At 45.0% G+C, this 18,657-nt stretch overlaps 1 protein-coding gene across 13 annotated transcripts in view; it reads left to right on the top strand.

The window, feature by feature from the left end:
* The window catches only part of LOC147368706 (uncharacterized), an 85,241-nt gene that overhangs the window by 25,587 nt on the left and 40,997 nt on the right, over positions 1-18,657 (top strand). For 7 of the 13 annotated variants that reach the window (XM_086409752.1, XM_086409750.1, XM_086409744.1 and 4 more), the window contains 12 exons: positions 2,431-2,577; positions 3,805-3,951; positions 6,159-6,305; positions 7,101-7,256; positions 7,380-7,499; positions 9,453-9,599; positions 11,820-11,966; positions 12,760-12,915; positions 13,039-13,158; positions 15,114-15,260; positions 17,478-17,624; positions 18,420-18,575. In XM_086409752.1, the coding sequence (XP_086265878.1) occupies positions 2,431-2,577; positions 3,805-3,951; positions 6,159-6,305; positions 7,101-7,256; positions 7,380-7,499; positions 9,453-9,599; positions 11,820-11,966; positions 12,760-12,915; positions 13,039-13,158; positions 15,114-15,260; positions 17,478-17,624; positions 18,420-18,575 (1,737 nt within the window). The remainder of the gene's footprint in view (positions 1-2,430; positions 2,578-3,804; positions 3,952-6,158; positions 6,306-7,100; positions 7,257-7,379; positions 7,500-9,452; positions 9,600-11,819; positions 11,967-12,759; positions 12,916-13,038; positions 13,159-15,113; positions 15,261-17,477; positions 17,625-18,419; positions 18,576-18,657) is intronic. The other 6 variants (XM_086409741.1, XM_086409747.1, XM_086409746.1 and 3 more) reach the window with 6 other exon arrangements.

Raw genomic sequence — 18,657 nt, 5'->3', positions numbered from 1 at the left:
GTTGAGGTGGGTCTTAGCTGAGTTCAAAGCCCTCATATGCAAAGCTGAAGCCTATAGCAATGGATTCATTCATGCATTCATTCAACAAACACTTCTTGAGCACCTATTATATGCCAAGCATTATTCTAGGGATGGAGGATACTGTGATAACACAGAAAAAAGCATTTATTCTACTGGAACTTCTTATCATGGTGAGAGAATCAGACAACAAGCAAAACACCATCATGTATTTGGGCTGAGTTTGCTGATGACGGCTTGACATTCCTCCATTCAGTGACAGTTGTGTTGGCTCAACTGCGGGCTAGAGGATCCACTTTGAAAGGGGCTCCCTCACAAGGTGAAGGTGGTGCTGGCTGTTGGCTGGCAGCTCTGCCAGAGTTGGAAGCTGGAGGTCTACGTTCTTCTCCATGAGAGCTGCTTTTTTCATGGCTAGTTGAGCTTCCTCACAGTATGTCAGCTGAGTCAAGCATGGGCATCTCAAGAGAACCAGGTGGAAGTGTGTGATACTGTGATGACTTAGCATGGTCTTTTTATGAGCTGGTGTCTCCACCACCACAGTCACATGCATGCTCTGATTCAAGGGGAGGAAATATAAACCTCATTGCTTGATGGAAGGAGTATCAAAGAAAGGACCTTGAATTAAGGGCATTAGGAATGAAAGACATTGTTTCTAGTATCTTTGGAAAATACAAAGTATTTCACAAGATGAAGACAATTTGTAACTCTGTCTCTGGAAATAATCGGATCCCTGGAAAGCCAGGTCATTTCCCCTGTACAGGTAATGTGCTCAGGCTCTCAGGCATGGGTCTTTTGTGGACAGGTCTGATTGTGTTGGGTGCATACATTTCTTGGGGGTTTCCCAGGTGCTAAAGAACCTGCCTACAAATGCAGGAGACACAGGCTTGATCCCTGGGTCAGGAAGATCCCCTTGAGGAGGGCATGGGAACCCACTCCAGTATTCTTGCCTGGAGAATCCCATGGACAGAGTAGCCTGGTGGGCTCCAGCCCATAGGGTCACAAGATTTAGACATGACTGAAGTGACTTAGCACACATGCACACATATGTGTTCTTACCTTAGACACCTAATCTTTATCTGCTCACTCTTCTCCACTGCTCTTCAGAGGTTAATGAATGCCTTTCCAGTGGGGTCTTCCCAGAGCATTCTGAGTGCACCAACTGTTAAACTACCATTGCTCTGCCAAGATGAATTCAGCTCTAACATCCTCAGTCAGGGAATGTGTAGAGAAGCTGATCTTCTTTACCTATTCAATTAATTAAGAACTTCATTTGATGATGCTATGAGGTAGAGATTATGATTTTCTCCCTGATTTTGAATGGAGATATTTGAAGTCATCTCTGATGCTTCTAGGAGAAGGCAATGGCACCTCACTCCAGTACTCTTGCCTGGCAAATCCCATGGATGGAGGAGCATGGTGGGCCCCAGTCCATGGGTTCGCTAAGAGTCAGACACGACTGAGCGACTTCACTTTCCCTTTTCACTTTCATGCATTGGATAAGGAAATGGCAATCCACTCCAGTGTTCTTGCCTGGAGAATCCCAAGGACTGGGGAGCCTGGTGGGCTGCCGTCTATGGGGTGGCACAGATTCGGACACGAGTGGAGTGACTTAGCAGCAGCTGATGCTTCTGGTCTATTTGTAGCAGTTAGCTATTGCAGAGTAATAAATCATCCCATAGGTTAGTAGCTAAAACAAACACCACTTATTTATGTCTGACCATGTGCTGGCACTTTGAGTTGGGCTCTGCTGGTCAGGTCTTTAAGTCTCCACTGGGCTTGTTCCTGTGTTTGTGGTCAGCTGTGTGTCAGCTTTGCTGATCTTGGCTGGGCTGTCTCACATATCTGGGACTCATCTGGGATGACCCATCTCTCTTCTACTTTGTCTTTTTTGTTATTAGCCTGAGGTTGGTTCATATGGTAGAGGGAAGGGGCCCAATGCATAAGCAGAAACAAATAGGCTTCTTGAGGTCTAAGTTTGGAACAGGCACCACTTTCCTTCAGCTGTACTTCTTGGTTGAAAGCAAGTCACAGAACCAGATAGAGTGAAGAGGTGGTGAACCAAACCCCACATCTTAAAGAGAAGAGTGGCAAGGTTGCATTGTGTAGCACCAACCTCATCCCAAGGTGTGGACACAGGGAGGAGTAAAGGATGATTCCTTTACTCATAGTAAAGCCATTCCTGCAATCAATGATCATTATGCTTGAAACTATTTGCCACCCTTTTGTGTGCATACAATTGGCCAAAATTTATTCTCCCATCATGCCTAACTGCAAGGGAAGTTTTGGAGAAGGGGAAAATCTGGGTATTTGGGCACATCAGGTGGCGAACAGGTGGAGTGAATCTCCTATTTTCAGTCCCCTGTCCTTGCTTTTTCCTCTGCCTTGAACTGGGTTTTCATTTCTACTCACCAGATGTGGATGAATGTTCCAGTCCCAGAAGTTGCCCAGAGCATTCGACTTGCCACAACAGTGTTGGAAGCTACTCTTGTGCCTGCAACCCAGGATATATCTCCAGAAGTGGAAAGAAGAGTTTCCAGGGACCAGGGGAGACATGTCAAGGTTGGTGCAGGGGTCTTCTGGAGAATCAAGTCCAATCTGTTTAGAAAGACAGCAGTTCTGGAGGAAGAGTTAGAAGCTGAGGTAGGTCTCAGCTGAGTTCAAAGTCCTGTCTGCAGAACTGAAGCCAATACATCCATTCATGCATTCATTCAACAAACACTTCTTGAGCACCTGCTATATAGAAAAGCAGTATTCGAGGGATGGAGGATACTGCAGTGAGTCACACAGGCAAAACATTTGTTCTCCTGAAACTTTTTGAGGGTGGGGAGTAACAGATGAGAAGCAACATACGTGCATGCACTGGTATTTGGGCTGACTTTGGTGAGGATGACTTGACTTTGTTCCACAAAGTGCCAGTTGAGCTTGTTCAACTGGGGGCTAGAAGATCCACTTTAAAGGGGGCTCACTCACAAGGTGAAGCTGGTGCTGAATGAAGCTGTGGGCTGGAGGTCTTAATTCTTCTCCACATGAGCTTTATCATGCTTTATCATGGCTCTTTGAGCTTCCTCACAGTATGGTGGCTGAGTCAAGCATGAGCATTCCAAAAGAACAAGGTGAAAGTGTGTGATGTTTTTATGACTTAGCACAATACTCTTCTGGTCTCCACTGGGCTTGTTCCTGTGTGTGGTCAGCTGTGTGTCAGCTTTGCCAATCATGGCTGGGCTGTCCCACACATCTGGGACTCATCTGGGATGATCCATCTCTCTTTCCCTTTGTCTTTTACTTATTAGCCTGAGGTTTGTTCAAATGGCAGAGGCCAGGGACCCAAAGTATGAGCAGAAGCAAATAGGTTTCTGAGGTCTAAGTTTGGAAGTGGCACCACATTGCTTCTGCCATTTCAATTGGACAGTGCAAGTCATAGAGCCAGCTAGAGTCAAGGACTGGTGAACCAAACTCCACATCTTAAAGAAGGGAGTGGCAAGTCACATTGTGTAGCACAAACCTCATCCCAAGGTGGGGACACAGAGAGGAGTAAAGGATGACAACCACTTCTGCAATCTATAATCATTACATACATACCCGCCTTTTTCTTGCATAGAATTGGCCAGAATTTATTCTCATGTCATGCCTAAGTGCAAGGGAACTTAGAAAGAAAGAGAAAGTCTGGATATTGTGGGGGGCGGGGGTACATCTTGTGGAGAACAGGTGGAATGAATCTCCTGTTTGCAGTGTTCTGTTCTCACTTCGTCTTCTACCTTGACCCGGGCTTTCATTTCTACTCACCAGATGTGGATGAATGTGCCAATCCCAGAAGTTGCCCAGAGCATTCGACTTGCCACAACAGTCTTGGAAACTACTCTTGTGTCTGCAAGCCGGGTTTTCAATCCAGAAGTGGAAGGAAAAGTTTCCAGGGGCCAGGAGAGATGTGTCAAGGTATGTGCAGGGGTCTTCTGGGGAATCAAGTCCAATGTGTTTGAAAAGACAGAAGTGGTGGGGAGAAGTTGAGGTGAGTTTTACCTGAGTTCAAAGCCCTCATATGCAAAGCTGAAGCCAATAGCAATTGGTTCATTCACGCATTCCTTCAACAAACACTTCTTGAGCACCTACTATATACCAAGCGTTATTCTAGGGATGAAGGATACTGTGATAACACAGAAAAAAGCATTTATTCTACTGGAACTTCTTATCATGGTGAGAGAATCAGACAACAAACAAAACACCATCACGTATTTGGGCTGAGTTTGCTGATGATGGCTTGACATTCTTCCATGCAGTGACAGTTGTGTTGGCTCAACTGCGGGCTAGAGGATCCACTTTGAAAGGGCTCCTCACAAGGTGAAGGTGGTGCTGGCTGTTGGCTGGCAGCTCTGCCAGAGTTGGAAGCTGGAGGTCTACGTTCTTCTCCATGAGAGCTGCTTTTTTCATGGCTAGTTGAGCTTCCTCACAGTATGGCAGCTGAATCAAGCATGGGCATCTCAAGAGAACCAGGTGGAAGTGTGTGATACTGTGATGACTTAGCATGGTCTTTTTATGAGCTGGTGTCTCCACCACCATAGTCACACGCATGCTGTGATTCAAGGGGAGGAAATATAAACCTCATTGCTTGATGGAAGGAGTATCAAAGAAAGGACATTGAATTAAGGGCATTAGGAATGAAAGACATTGTTTCAACTATCTTTGGAAAATGCAAACTATTTCATAAGATTAAGACAATTTGTAACTCTGTCTCTGGAAATAATCGGATCTCTGGAAAGCAAGGTCATTTCCTCTGTACAGGTAATGTGCTCAGGCTCTCAGGCATGGGTCTTTTGTGGACAGGTCTGATTGTGTTGGGTGCATACGTTTCTTGGGGGTTTCCCAGGTGCTAAAGAACCTGCCTACAAATGCAGGAGACACAGGCTTGATCCCTGGGTCAGGAAGATCCCCTTGAGGAGGGCATGGCAACCCACTCCAGTATTCTTGCCTGGAGAATCTCATGGACAGAGTAGCCTGGTGGGCCACAGCCCATAGGGTCACAAAGATTCAGACACGACTGAAGTGACTTAGCACACATGTGCACATATGTGTTCTTACCTTAGACACCTAATCTTTATCTGCTCACTCTTCTCCACTGCTCCTCAGAGGTTAATGAATGCCTTTCTAGTGGGGTCTTCCCAGAGCATTCTGAGTGCACCAACTGTTAAGCTACCATTGCAGCTACCAAGTTGAATTCAGCTCTAACATCCTCAGTCAGGGAATGTGTAGAGAAGCTGATCTTCTTTACCTATTCAATTAATTAAGAACTTCATTCGATGATGCTATGAGGTAGAGATTATGATTTTCTACCTGATTTTGAATGGAGATATTTGAAGTCATCTCTGATGTTTTTGGTTTATTTGTAGCAGTTAGCTACTGCAGAGTGATAAATCATCCCATAGGTTAGTGGCTAAAACAAACACCACTTATTGATCTCTTGACCATGTGCTGGCACTTTGAGTTGGGCTCTGCTGGTCAGGTCTTCAAGTCTCCACTGGGCTTGTTGCTGTGTTTGTGGTCAGCTGTGTGTCAGCTTTGCTGATCTTGGCTGGGCTGTCTCACATATCTGGGACTCATCTGGGATGACCCATCTCTCTTCTACTTTGTCTTTTTTGTTATTAGCCTGAGGTTGGTTCATATGGTAGAGGGAAGGGGCCCAATGCATAAGCAGAAACAAATAGGCTTCTTGAGGTCTAAGTTTGGAACAGGCACCACTTTCCTTCAGCTGTACTTCTTGGTTGAAAGCAAGTCACAGAACCAGATAGAGCGAAGAGGTGGTGAACCAAACCCCACATCTTAAAGAGAAGAGTGGCAAGGTTGCATTGTGTAGCACCAACCTCATCCCAAGGTGTGGACACAGGGAGGAGTAAAGGATGATTCCTTTACTCATAGTAAAGCCATTCCTGCAATCAATGATCATTATGCTTGAAACTATTTGTGTGTGTATACAGTTGGCCAGAATTATTCTCATGTCATGCCTAACTGCAAGGGAAGTTTTGGAGAAGGGGAAAGTCTGGGTATTTGGGAGCATCAGGTGGCGAACAGGTAGGGTGAATCTCCTGTTTCAGTCCCCTGTCCTTGCTTCTTCCTCTGCCTTGATCTGAGTTTTCATTTCTACTCACCAGATGTGGACGAATGTGCCAATCCCAGAAGTTGCCCAGAGCATTCGACTTGCCACAACAGTGTTGGAAGCTACTCTTGTGCCTGCAACTCAGGATATATATCCAGAAGTGGAAAGAAGAGTTTCCAGGGACCAGGGGAGACATGTCAAGGTAGGTGCAGGGGTCTTCTGGGAAATCAAGTCCATCTGTTTGGAAAGACAGCAGTTCTGGAGGAAGAGTTATAAGTTGAGGTAGGTCTTAGCTGAGTTCAAAGTCTTGTCTGCAGAACTGAAGCCAATTCATCAATTCATGGGTTCATTCAACAAACACTTCTTGAGTACCTGCTATATAGAAAAGCAGTATTCGAGGGATGGAGAATACTGCAGTGAGTAACACAGGCAAAAATATTTGTTCTCCTGAAACTTCTTGTTGAGGGTGGGGAGAAACAGATGAGAAGCAACATACGTGCATGCATCTGCTCTTTGGGTGGACTTTGGTGAGGATGACTTGACTTGGTTCCACAAAGTGCCAGTTGAGCTGGTTCAGCTGGGGGCTAGAAGATCCACTTTAAAGGGGGCTCACTCACAAGGTGAAGCCGGTGCTGAATGAAGCTGTGGGCTGGAGGTCTTAGTTCTTCTCCACATGAGCTGTTTTATCATGGCTCTTTGAGCTTCCTCAGAGTATGGTGCCTGAGTCAAGCATGAGCATTCCAAAAGAACAAGGTGAAAGTGTGTGATGTTTTTGTGACTTAGCACAATACTTTTATGACCTAGTGTCACCACTGCATAGTCACAAACATGCTCAGATTCAAGAGGAGGAAATATAGACCCTGCTCGATGGAAGACGTACCCAAGAAGAGACACTGAATGAAGGGCATATGGAATAGAAGACATTGTTTCAACAATCTTTGGAAGATCCCAGCTTTATTTGAAGAAAATGTGTAACCTTGACTCTCTTTCTCTCCAGATATAGACGAATGTTCTCAAAAGCCCCCACCTTGTGGTCCTAACTCAAGGTGCAGAAACCTGCCAGGAAGGTATGAGTGCAGCTGTTTGACTGGTTTCTCCTCTCCCACGGGAAATAACTGGATCTCTGGAAAGCCAGGTCATTTCACCTGTACAGGTAATGAGCTCAGATTCTCAGGCTTGGGTCTTTTGTAGACTACTCCTATTGAGTTGAGTACATAGTGTGCTAAGCTTGGACACCTAATCTTTGGGCTGCTCACTCTCTTCCACTCCTCCTCAGACATTAATGAATGCCTCTCCCATGGGGTCTGCCCTGAGCATTCTGAGTGCACCAACTCTTTGGGAAGCTACCATTGCAGCTGCAAAGTTGGATTCACCTCTGGAAACTCCACCTGTGAAGGTACAGAGAACCTGATTTTTTTAGCTACTCAATTAATTAAGAACTTTATTTGATGATCCTATGAGCTAGGGATTTTGATCTCCATGTTAGGAATGATCCAGATAAGGCCCATAAAAGTAAAGTGACTAGGTCAAGGACACACACCTAGTATGTGAAAAAACACGGGTTTGAACTCTTGTTGAGGGTGTACTATGAGTTAAGCACTGGGTGAAGCAGTATTTGAGAGTACTAGATGACTCAGTCCCTAGCCTGATTTGTGCCCTGCTGGGGCCGGGGGTGATACTGACAATGTCTGGAGACACTTTTGTCCAAACTGGTGGTGACGGTGGGTTGGTTTGTGTAACTGGCAACTGGTGGGTAGAGACCAGAGATCCTGCTAAACATCCTCTAATGCACAGAATAACCTTCCCGCAAGCAAGAATGATTGATCCCAAATGTAAATAGTACTGAGATAGAGACACTCCTTCCCAGGGAGATCTCAGACCCAAATGTTAGAACTTTTCCCTAAAAGGTATTTGAATGAAGACCTGAGAGTTATTCTTTTTTTAATTTTATTTTATTTTTAAACTTTACGTAATTGTATTTGTTTTGCCAAATATCAAAATGAATCCACCACAGGTATACATGTGTTCCCCATCCTGAACCCTCCTCCCTCCTCCCTCCCCACACCCTCCCTCTGGGTCATCCCAGTGCACTAGCCCCAAGCATCCAGCATCGTGCTTCAAACCTGGACTGGCATCTCGTTTCATACATGATATTTTACATGTTTCAATGCCATTCTCCCAAATCTTCCCACCCTCTCCCTCTCCCACAGAGTCCATAAGACTGTTCTATACATCAGTGTCTGAGAGTTATTCTTGATCCTTGCCCTCTTTCCATATTAAATGAGTCATCATGTCATTGGCCAATCTACCTGCTAAATGTGTCTTGAATCTCTCCAGTCTTTTCCATCCTTGGTTTGGGTTCCAACATGATTGCAGCAGTCTTCTCACTGTTTCTAATGTTGCTCCCTCAGATCTATCATTTACACTGCAGCCAGTATGTAACGCTCTCACCAGGAGTTAAGGGCTCCATTTTCCTGAGTCTGCACAACACTATTATTTATTTATAGTGAGGATGCATCTTGGATACGTCATCTTGAAGTTAGAGATATTTGAAGTCATCTCTGACATTTATGATCTTTGAAGCAGTTGGCTATTGCTGAGTAACAAATCACCCCAAAAGTTAGTGGCTTAACAACCACAATTTTTAATATCTTGATTCCATGTGTTGGCACCTTAGGTTAGACTCTGCTGCTCAGTTCTTTTGGTCGCCACTGGGCTTGTTCATGGGTTTGTGGTTAGCTGTGTGTCAGCTTTGCCAATCTTGGCTGGCTGTCTCACATATCTGGGACTCATTTGGGATGATCCTTCTCTCTTTCCCTTTGTCTTTTTCTTATTAACCTAGGTTTGTTCAAATGGCAAAGGCAAGGGGCCCAATATATGAACAGAAGCAAATAGGTTTCTAGAGGTCTAAGTTTGGAAGTGGCCCCACATTGCTTCTGGCATTTCAATTGGACAGTGCAAGTCATAGAGCCAGCTAGAATCAAGGACTGGTGAACCAAAGTCCACATCTTAAAGAAGGGAGTGGCAAGGTCACATTGTGTAGCACAAACCTCATCCCAAAGTGGGGACACAGGGAGGAGTAAAGGATGACAACCATCTCTGCAATCTATAATCATTACAGTTTCAAAAGAATGCCCGCCTTTTGCTTGCATACAATTGGCCAGAATTTATTCTCATGTCATGCCTAATTGCAAGGGAACTTAGAAAGCATGAGAAAGTCTGCATATTGCAGGCTGTGTGTGTGGGGGGTACATCTGATGGAGAACAGGCGAAATGAATCTCCTGTTTGCAGTGTTCTGTCCTCACTGCTTCTTCTACCTTGACCCGGGCTTTCATTTCTACTCACCAGATGTGGATGAATGTGCCAATCCCAGAAGTTGCCCAGAGCATTCGACTTGCCACAACGGTCTTGGAAACTACTCTTGTCTCTGCAAGCCGGGTTTTCAATCCAGAAGTGGAAAGAAAAGTTTCCAGGGGCCAGGAGAGATGTGTCAAGGTATGTGCAGGGGTCTTCTGGGGAATCAAGTCCAATGTGTTTGAAAAGACAGAAGTGGTGGGGAGAAGTTGAGGTGGGTCTTAGCTGAGTTCAAAGCCCTCATATGCAAAGCTGAAGCTTATAGCAATGGATTCATTCATGCATGCATTCAACAAACACTTCTTGAGCACCTACTATACGCCAAGCATTATTCTAGGGATGGAGGACACAGTGATAACACAGAAAAAAGCATTTGTTCTACTGGAACTTCTTATCATGGTGAGAGAATCAGACAACAAACAAAACACCATCACGTATTTGGGCTGAGTTTGCTGATGACAGCTTGACATTCTTCCATGCAGTGACAGTTGTGTTGGCTCAACTGCGGGCTAGAGGATCCACTTTGAAAGGGGCTCCCTCACAAGGTGAAGGTGGTGCTGGCTGTTGGCTGGCAGCTCTGCCAGAGTTGGAAGCTGGAGGTCTACGTTCTTCTCCATGAGAGCTGCTTTTTTCATGGCTAGTTGAGCCTCCTCACAGTATGGCAGCTGAATCAAGCATGGGCATCTCAAGAGAACCAGGTGGAAGTGTGTGATACTGTGATGACTTAGCACGGTCTTTTTATGAGCTGGTGTCTCCACCACCACAGTCACACACATGCTGTGATTCAAGGGGAGGAAATATAAACCTCATTGCTTGATGGAAGGAGTATCAAAGAAAGGACATTGAATTAAGGGCATTAGGAATGAAAGACATTGTTTCAACTATCTTTGGAAAATGCAAATTATTTCATAAGATTAAGAAAATTTGTAACTCTGTCTCTGGAAATAATTGGATCCCTGGAAAGCCAGGTCATTTCCCCTGTACAGGTAATGTGCTCAGGCTCTCAGGCATGGGTCTTTTGTGGACAGCTCCAATTGTGTTGGGTGCATAAGTTTCCTGTGGGTTTCCCAGGTGCTAAAGAACCTGCCTACAAATGCAGGAGACACAGGCTTGATCCCCGGGTCAGGAAGATCCCCTTGAGGAGGGCATGGCAACGCACTCCAGTATTCTTGCCTGGAGAATCTCATGGACAGAGTAGCCTGGTGGGCTACAGCCCATAGGGTCACAAAGATTCAGACATGACTGAAGTGTCTTAGCACACATGTGCACATATGTGTTCTTACCTTAAACACCTAATCTTTATCTGCTCACTCTTCTTCACTGTTCCTCAGAGGTTAATGAATGCCTTTCCAGTGGGGTCTTCCCAGAGCATTCTGAGTGCACCAACTGTTAAGCTACCATTACAGCTGCCAAGTTGAATTCAGCTCTAACATCCTCAGTCAGGGAATGTGTAGAGAAGCTGATCTTCTTTACCTAATCAGTTAATTAAGAACTTCATTTGATGATGCTACGATGTAGAGATTATTACATTCTACCTGATTTTGAATGGAGATATTTGAAGTCATCTCTGATGTTTTTGGTCTATTTGTAGCAGTTAGCTATTGCAGAGTAATAAATCATCCCATAGGTTAGTGGCTAAAACAAACACCACTTATTTATCTCTTGACCATGTGCTGGCACTTTGAGTTGGGCTCTGCTGGTCAGGTCTTCAAGTCTCCACTGGGCTTGTTGCTGTGTTTGTGGTCAGCTGTGTGTCAGCTTTGCTGATCTTGGCTGGGCTGTCTCACATATCTGGGACTCATCTGGGATGACCCATCTCTCTTCTACTTTGTCTTTTTTGTTATTAGCCTGAGGTTGGTTCATATGGTAGAGGGAAGGGGCCCAATGCATAAGCAGAAACAAATAGGCTTCTTGAGGTCTAAGTTTGGAACAGGCACCACTTTCCTTCAGCTGTACTTCTTGGTTGAAAGCAAGTCACAGAACCAGATAGAGCGAAGAAGAGGTGAACCAAACCCCACATCTTAAAGAGAAGAGTGGCAAGGTTGCATTGTGTAGCACCAACCTCATCCCAAGGTGTGGACACAGGGAGGAGTAAAGGATGATTCCTTTACTCATAGTAAAGCCTTTCTGCAATCAATGATCATTATGCTTGAAACTATTTGCCACCCTTTTGTGTGTGCATACAGTTGGCCAGAATTATTCTCACGTCATGCCTAACTGCAAGGGAAGTTTTGGAGAAGGGGAAAGTCTGGGTATTTGGGAGCATCAGGTGGCGAACAGGTGGAGTGAATCTCCTATTTTCAGTCCCCTGTCCTTGCTTCTTCCTCTGCCTTGATCTGAGTTTTCATTTCTACTCACCAGATGTGGACGAATGTGCCAATCCCAGAAGTTGCCCAGAGCATTCGACTTGCCACAACAGTGTTGGAAGCTACTCTTGTGCCTGCAACTCAGGATATATATCCAGAAGTGGAAAGAAGAGTTTCCAGGGACCAGGGGAGACATGTCAAGGTAGGTGCAGGGGGCTTCTGGGAAATCAAGTCCATCTGTTTGGAAAGACAGCAGTTCTGGAGGAAGAGTTAGAAGTTGAGGAAAGTCTCCGCTGAGTTCAAAGTCTTGTCTGCACAACTGAAGCCAATTCATCGATTCATGGGTTCATTCAACAAACACTTCTTGAGTACCTGCTATATGGAAAAGCACTATTTGAGGGATGGAGGATACTGCAGTGAGTAACACAGGCAAAAATATTTGTTCTCCTGAAACTTCTAGTTGTGGGTGGGGAGAAACAGATGAGAAGCAACATACGTGTATGTCTGGTATTTGGGCTGACTTTGGTGAGGATGACTTGACTTTGTTCCACAAAGTGCCAGTTGAGCTGGTTCAACTAGGGGCTAGAAGATCCACTTTAAAGGGGGCTCACTCACAAGGTGAAGCTGGTGCTGAATGAAGCTGTGGGCTGGAGGTCTTAGTTCTTCTCCACATGAGCTGTTTTATCATGGCTCTTTGAGCTTCCTCAGAGTATGGTGCCTGAGTCAAGCATGAGCATTCCAAAAGAACAAGGTGAAAGTGTGTGATGTTTTTGTGACTTAGCACAATACTTTTATGACCTAGTGTCACCACTGCATAGTCACAAACATGCTCAGATTCAAGAGGAGGAAATATAGACCCTGCTCGATGGAAGACATACCCAAGAAGAGACACTGAATGAAGGGCATATGGAATAGAAGACATTGTTTCAACAATCTTTGGAAGATCCCAGCTTTATTTGAAGAAAATGTGTAACCTTGACTCTCTTTCTCTCCAGATATAGACGAATGTTCTCAAAAGCCCCCACCTTGTGGTCCTAACTCAAGGTGCAGAAACCTGCCAGGAAGGTATGAGTGCAGCTGTTTGACTGGTTTCTCCTCTCCCACGGGAAATAACTGGATCTCTGGAAAGCCAGGTCATTTCACCTGTACAGGTAATGAGCTCAGATTCTCAGGCTTGGGTCTTTTGTAGACTACTCCTATTGAGTTGAGTACATAGTGTGCTAAGCTTGGACACCTAATCTTTGGGCTGCTCACTCTCTTCCACTCCTCCTCAGACATTAATGAATGCCTCTCCCATGGGGTCTGCGCTGAGCATTCTGAGTGCACCAACTCTTTGGGAAGCTACCGTTGCAGCTGCAAAGTTGGATTCACCTCCGGAAACTCCACCTGTGAAGGTACAGAGAACCTGATTTCTTTTAGCTACTCAATTAATTAAGAACTTTATTTGATGATCCTATGAGCTAGGGATTTTGATCTCCATTTTAGGAATGATCCAAATAAGGCCCATAAAAGTAAAGTGACTAGGTCAAGGATACACAGCTAGTATGTGGGAAAACACGGGTTTGAACTCTTGTTGAGGGTGTACTATGAGTTAAGCAGTGGGTCAAGCAGTATTTGAGAGTACTGCAGGACTCAGTCCCTAGCCTGATTTGTGCCCTGCTGGGGCCGGGGGTGATACTGACAATGTCTGGAGACACTTTTGTCCAAACTGGTGGTGGCGGTGGGTTGGTTTGTGTAACTGGCAACTGGTGGGTAGAGACCAGAGATCCTGCTAAACATCCTCCAATGTACAGAATAACCTTCCCGCAAGCAAGAATGATTGATCCCAAATGTAAATAGTACTGAGATAGAGACACTCCTTCCCAGGGAGATCTCAGACCCAAATGTTAGAACTTTTCCCTAAAAGGTATTTGAATGAAGACCTGAGAGTTATTCTTTTTTTAATTTTATTTTATTTTTAAACTTTACGTAATTGTATTTGTTTTGCCAAATATCAAAATGAATCCACCACAGGTATACATGTGTTCCCCATCCTGAACCCTCCTCCCTCCTCCCTCCCCCCACCCTCCCTCTGGGTCGTCCCAGTGCACTAGCCCCAAGCATCCAGCATCGTGCATCGAACCTGAACTGGCGTCTCGTTTCATACATGATATTTTACATGTTTCAATGCCATTCTCCCAAATCTTCCCACCCTCTCCCTCTCCCACAGAGTCCATAAGACTGTTCTATACATCAGTGTCTGAGAGTTATTCTTGATCCTTGCCCTCTTTCCATATTAAGTGAGTCATCATGTCATTGGCCAATCTACCTGCTAAATGTGTCTTGAATCTCTCCAGTCTTTTCCATCCTTGGTTTGGGTTCCAACATGATTGCAGCAGTCTTCTCACTGTTTCTAATGTTGCTCCCTCAGATCTATCATTTACACTGCAGCCAGTATGTAACACTCTCACCAGGAGTTAAGGGCTCCATTTTCCTGAGTCTGCACAACACTATTATTTATTTATAGTGAGGATGGATCTTGGATACGTCGTCTTGAAGTTAGAGATATTTGAAGTCATCTCTGACGTTTATGATCTTTGAAGCAGTTGGCTATTGCTGAGTAACAAATCACCCCAAAAGTTAGTGGCTTAACAACCACAATTTTTAATATCTTGATTCCATGTGTTGGCACCTTAGGTTAGACTCTGCTGCTCAGTTCTTCTGGTCGCCACTGGGCTTGTTCATGGGTTTGTGGTTAGCTGTGTGTCAGCTTTGCCAATCTTGGCTGGCTGTCTCACATATCTGGGACTCATCTGGGATGATCCTTCTCTCTTTTCCTTTGTCTTTTTCTTATTAACCTGAGGTTTGTTCAAATGGCAGAGGCAAGGGGCCCAATATATGAGCAGAAGCAAATAGGTTTCTAGAGGTCTAAGTTTGGAAGTGGCCCCACATTGCTTCTGGCATTTCAATTGGACAGTGCAAGTCATAGAGCCAGCTAGAATCAAGGACTGGTGAACCAAAGTCCACATCTTAAAGAAGGGAGTGGCAAGGTCACATTGTGTAGCACAAACCTCATCCCAAAGTGGGGACACAGGGAGGAGTAAAGGATGACAACCATCTCTGCAATCTATAATCATTACAGTTTCAAAAGAATGCCCGCCTTTTGCTTGCATACAATTGGCCAGAATTTATTCTCATGTCATGCCTAATTGCAAGGGAACTTAGAAAGCATGAGAAAGTCTGCATATTGCAGGGTGTGTGTGTGGGGGGGACATCTGGTGGAGAACAGGCAGAATGAATCTCCTGTTTGCAGTGTTCTGTCCTCACTGCTTCTTCTACCTTGACCCGGGCTTTCATTTCTACTCACCAGATGTGGATGAATGTGCCAATCCCAGAAGTTGCCCAGAGCATTCCACTTGTCACAACAGTCTTGGAAGCTACTCTTGTGTCTGCAAGCCGGGTTTTCAATCCAGAAGTGGAAAGAAAAGTTTCCAGGGGCCAGGAGAGATGTGTCAAGGTATGTGCAGGGGTCTTCTGGGGAATCAAGTCCAATGTGTTTGAAAAGACAGAAGTGGTGGGGAGAAGTTGAGGTGGGTCTTAGCTGAGTTCAAAGCCCTCATATGCAAAGCTGAAGCTTATAGCAATGGATTCATTCATGCATGCATTCAACAAACACTTCTTGAGCACCTACTATATGCCAAGAATTATTCTAGGGATGGAGGATACTGTGATAACACAGAAAAAAGCATTTATTCTACTGGAACTTCTTATCATGGTGAGAGAATCAGACAACAAACAAAACACCATCATGTATTTGGGCTGAGTTTGCTGATGACGGCTTGACATTCCTCCATTCAGTGACAGTTGTGTTGGCTCAACTGCGGGCTAGAGGATCCACTTTGAAAGGGGCTCCCTCACAAGGTGAAGGTGGTGCTGGCTGTTGGCTGGCAGCTCTGCCAGAGTTGGAAGCTGGAGGTCTACGTTCTTCTCCATGAGAGCTGCTTTTTTCATGGCTAGTTGAGCTTCCTCACAGTATGTCAGCTGAGTCAAGCATGGGCATCTCAAGAGAACCAGGTGGAAGTGTGTGATACTGTGATGATATTCATGGTCTTTTTATGAGCTGCTGTCTCCACCACCACAGTCACACGCATGCTGTGATTCAAGGGGAGGAAATATAAACCTCATTGCTTGATGGAAGGAGTATCAAAGAAAGGACATTGAATTAAGGGCATTAGGAATGAAAGACATTGTTTCTAGTATCTTTGGGAAATGCAAACTATTTCACAAGATGAAGACAATTTGTAACTCTGTCTCTGGAAATAATCGGATCCCTGGAAAGCCAGGTCATTTCCCATGTACGGGTAATGTGCTCAGGCTCTCAGGCATGGGTTTTTTGTGGACAGGTCCGATTGTGTTGGGTGCATAAGTTTCTTGGGGGTTTCCCAGGTGCTAAAGAACATGCCTACAAATGCAGGAGACACAGGCTTGATCCCTGGGTCAGGAAGATCCCCTTGAGGAGGGCATGGGAACCCACTCCAGTATTCTTGCCTGGAGAATCTCATGGACAGAGTAGCCTGGTGGGCTACAGCCCATAGGGTCACAAAGATTCAGACATGACTGAAGTGTCTTAGCACACATGTGCACATATGTGTTCTTACCTTAGACACCTAATCTTTATCTGCTCACTCTTCTTCACTGCTCCTCAGAGGTTAATGAATGCCTTTCCAGTGGGGTCTTCCCAGAGCATTCTGAGTGCACCAACTGTTAAGCTACCATTACAGCTGCCAAGTTGAATTCAGTTCTAACATCCTCAGTCAGGGAATGTGTAGAGAAGCTGATCATCTTTACCTAATCAGTTAATTAAGAACTTCATTTGATGATGCTACGATGTAGAGATTATTACATTCTACCTGATTTTGAATGGAGATATTTGAAGTCATCTCTGATGTTTTTGGTCTATTTGTAGCAGTTAGCTATTGCAGAGTAATAAATCATCCCATAGGTTAGTGGCTAAAACAAACACCACTTATTTATCTCTTGACCATGTGCTGGCACTTTGAGTTGGGCTCTGCTGGTCAGGTCTTCAAGTCTCCACTGGGCTTGTTGCTGTGTTTGTGGTCAGCTGTGTGTCAGCTTTGCTGATCTTGGCTGGGCTGTCTCACATATCTGGGACTCATCTGGGATGACCCATCTCTCTTCTACTTTGTCTTTTTTGTTATTAGCCTGAGGTTGGTTCATATGGTAGAGGGAAGGGGCCCAATGCATAAGCAGAAACAAATAGGCTTCTTGAGGTCTAAGTTTGGAACAGGCACCACTTTCCTTCAGCTGTACTTCTTGGTTGAAAGCAAGTCACAGAACCAGATAGAGCGAAGAAGAGGTGAACCAAACCCCACATCTTAAAGAGAAGAGTGGCAAGGTTGCATTGTGTAGCACCAACCTCATCCCAAGGTGTGGACACAGGGAGGAGTAAAGGATGATTCCTTTACTCATAGTAAAGCCATTCCTGCAATCAATGATCATTATGCTTGAAACTATTTGCCACCCTTTTGTGTGTGCATACAGTTGGCCAGAATTATTCTCACGTCATGCCCAACTGCAAGGGAAGTTTTGGAGAAGGGGAAAGTCTGATTTGGGAGCATCAGGTGGCGAACAGGTGGAGTGAATCTCCTATTTTCAGTCCCCTGTCCTTGCTTCTTCCTCTGCCTTGATCTGAGTTTTCATTTCTACTCACCAGATGTGGACGAATGTGCCAATCCCAGAAGTTGCCCAGAGCATTCGACTTGCCACAACAGTGTTGGAAGCTACTCTTGTGCCTGCAACTCAGGATATATATCCAGAAGTGGAAAGAAGAGTTTCCAGGGACCAGGGGAGACATGTCAAGGTAGGTACAGGGGTTTTCTGGGAAATGAAGTCCAATCTGTTTAGAAAGACAGCAGTGCTGGAAGAAGAGTTAGAAGTTGAGGTAGGTCTCAGCTGAGTTCAAGTCTTGTCTGCAGAACTAAAGCCAATACATCCATTCATGCATTCATTCAACAAACACTTCTTGAGCACCTGCTATATAGAAAAGCACTATTCGAGGGATGGAGGATACTGCAGTGAGTGACACAGGCAAAAATATTTGTTCTCCTGAAACTTCTTGTTGTGGGTGGGGAGAAACAGATGAGAAGCAACATACGTGCATGCATCTGGTATTTGGACTGACTTTGGTGAGGATGACTTGACTTGGTTCCACAAAGTGCCAGTTGAGCTGGTTCAGCTGGGGGCTAGAAGATCCACTTTAAAGGGGGCTCACTCACAAGGTGAAGCTGGTGCTGAATGAAGCTGTGGGCTGGAGGTCTTAGTTCTTCTCCACATGAGCTGTTTTATCATGGCTCTTTGAGCTTCCTCAGAGTATGGTGCCTGAGTCAAGCATGAGCATTCCAAAAGAACAAGGTGAAAGTGTGTGATGTTTTTGTGACTTAGCACAATACTTTTATGACCTAGTGTCACCACTGCATAGTCACAAACATGCTCAGATTCAAGAGGAGGAAATATAGACCCTGCTCGATGGAAGACGTACCCAAGAAGAGACACTGAATGAAGGGCATATGGAATAGAAGACATTGTTTCAACAATCTTTGGAAGATCCCAGCTTTATTTGAAGAAAATGTGTAACCTTGACTCTCTTTCTCTCCAGATATAGACGAATGTTCTCAAAAGCCCCCACCTTGTGGTCCTAACTCAAGGTGCAGAAACCTGCCAGGAAGGTATGAGTGCAGCTGTTTGACTGGTTTCTCCTCTCCCACGGGAAATAACTGGATCTCTGGAAAGCCAGGTCATTTCACCTGTACAGGTAATGAGCTCAGATTCTCAGGCTTGGGTCTTTTGTAGACTACTCCTATTGAGTTGAGTACATAGTGTGCTAAGCTTGGACA

The sequence above is a fragment of the Bos grunniens genome, chromosome 7 (assembly GCF_055505025.1).
Source record: "Bos grunniens cultivar Pamir isolate PY7600 chromosome 7, Bosgru_T2T1.0, whole genome shotgun sequence".
Classification (NCBI taxonomy): Eukaryota; Metazoa; Chordata; class Mammalia; order Artiodactyla; family Bovidae; genus Bos; species Bos grunniens.
This window is presented reverse-complemented; position numbering and strand designations above follow the sequence as displayed.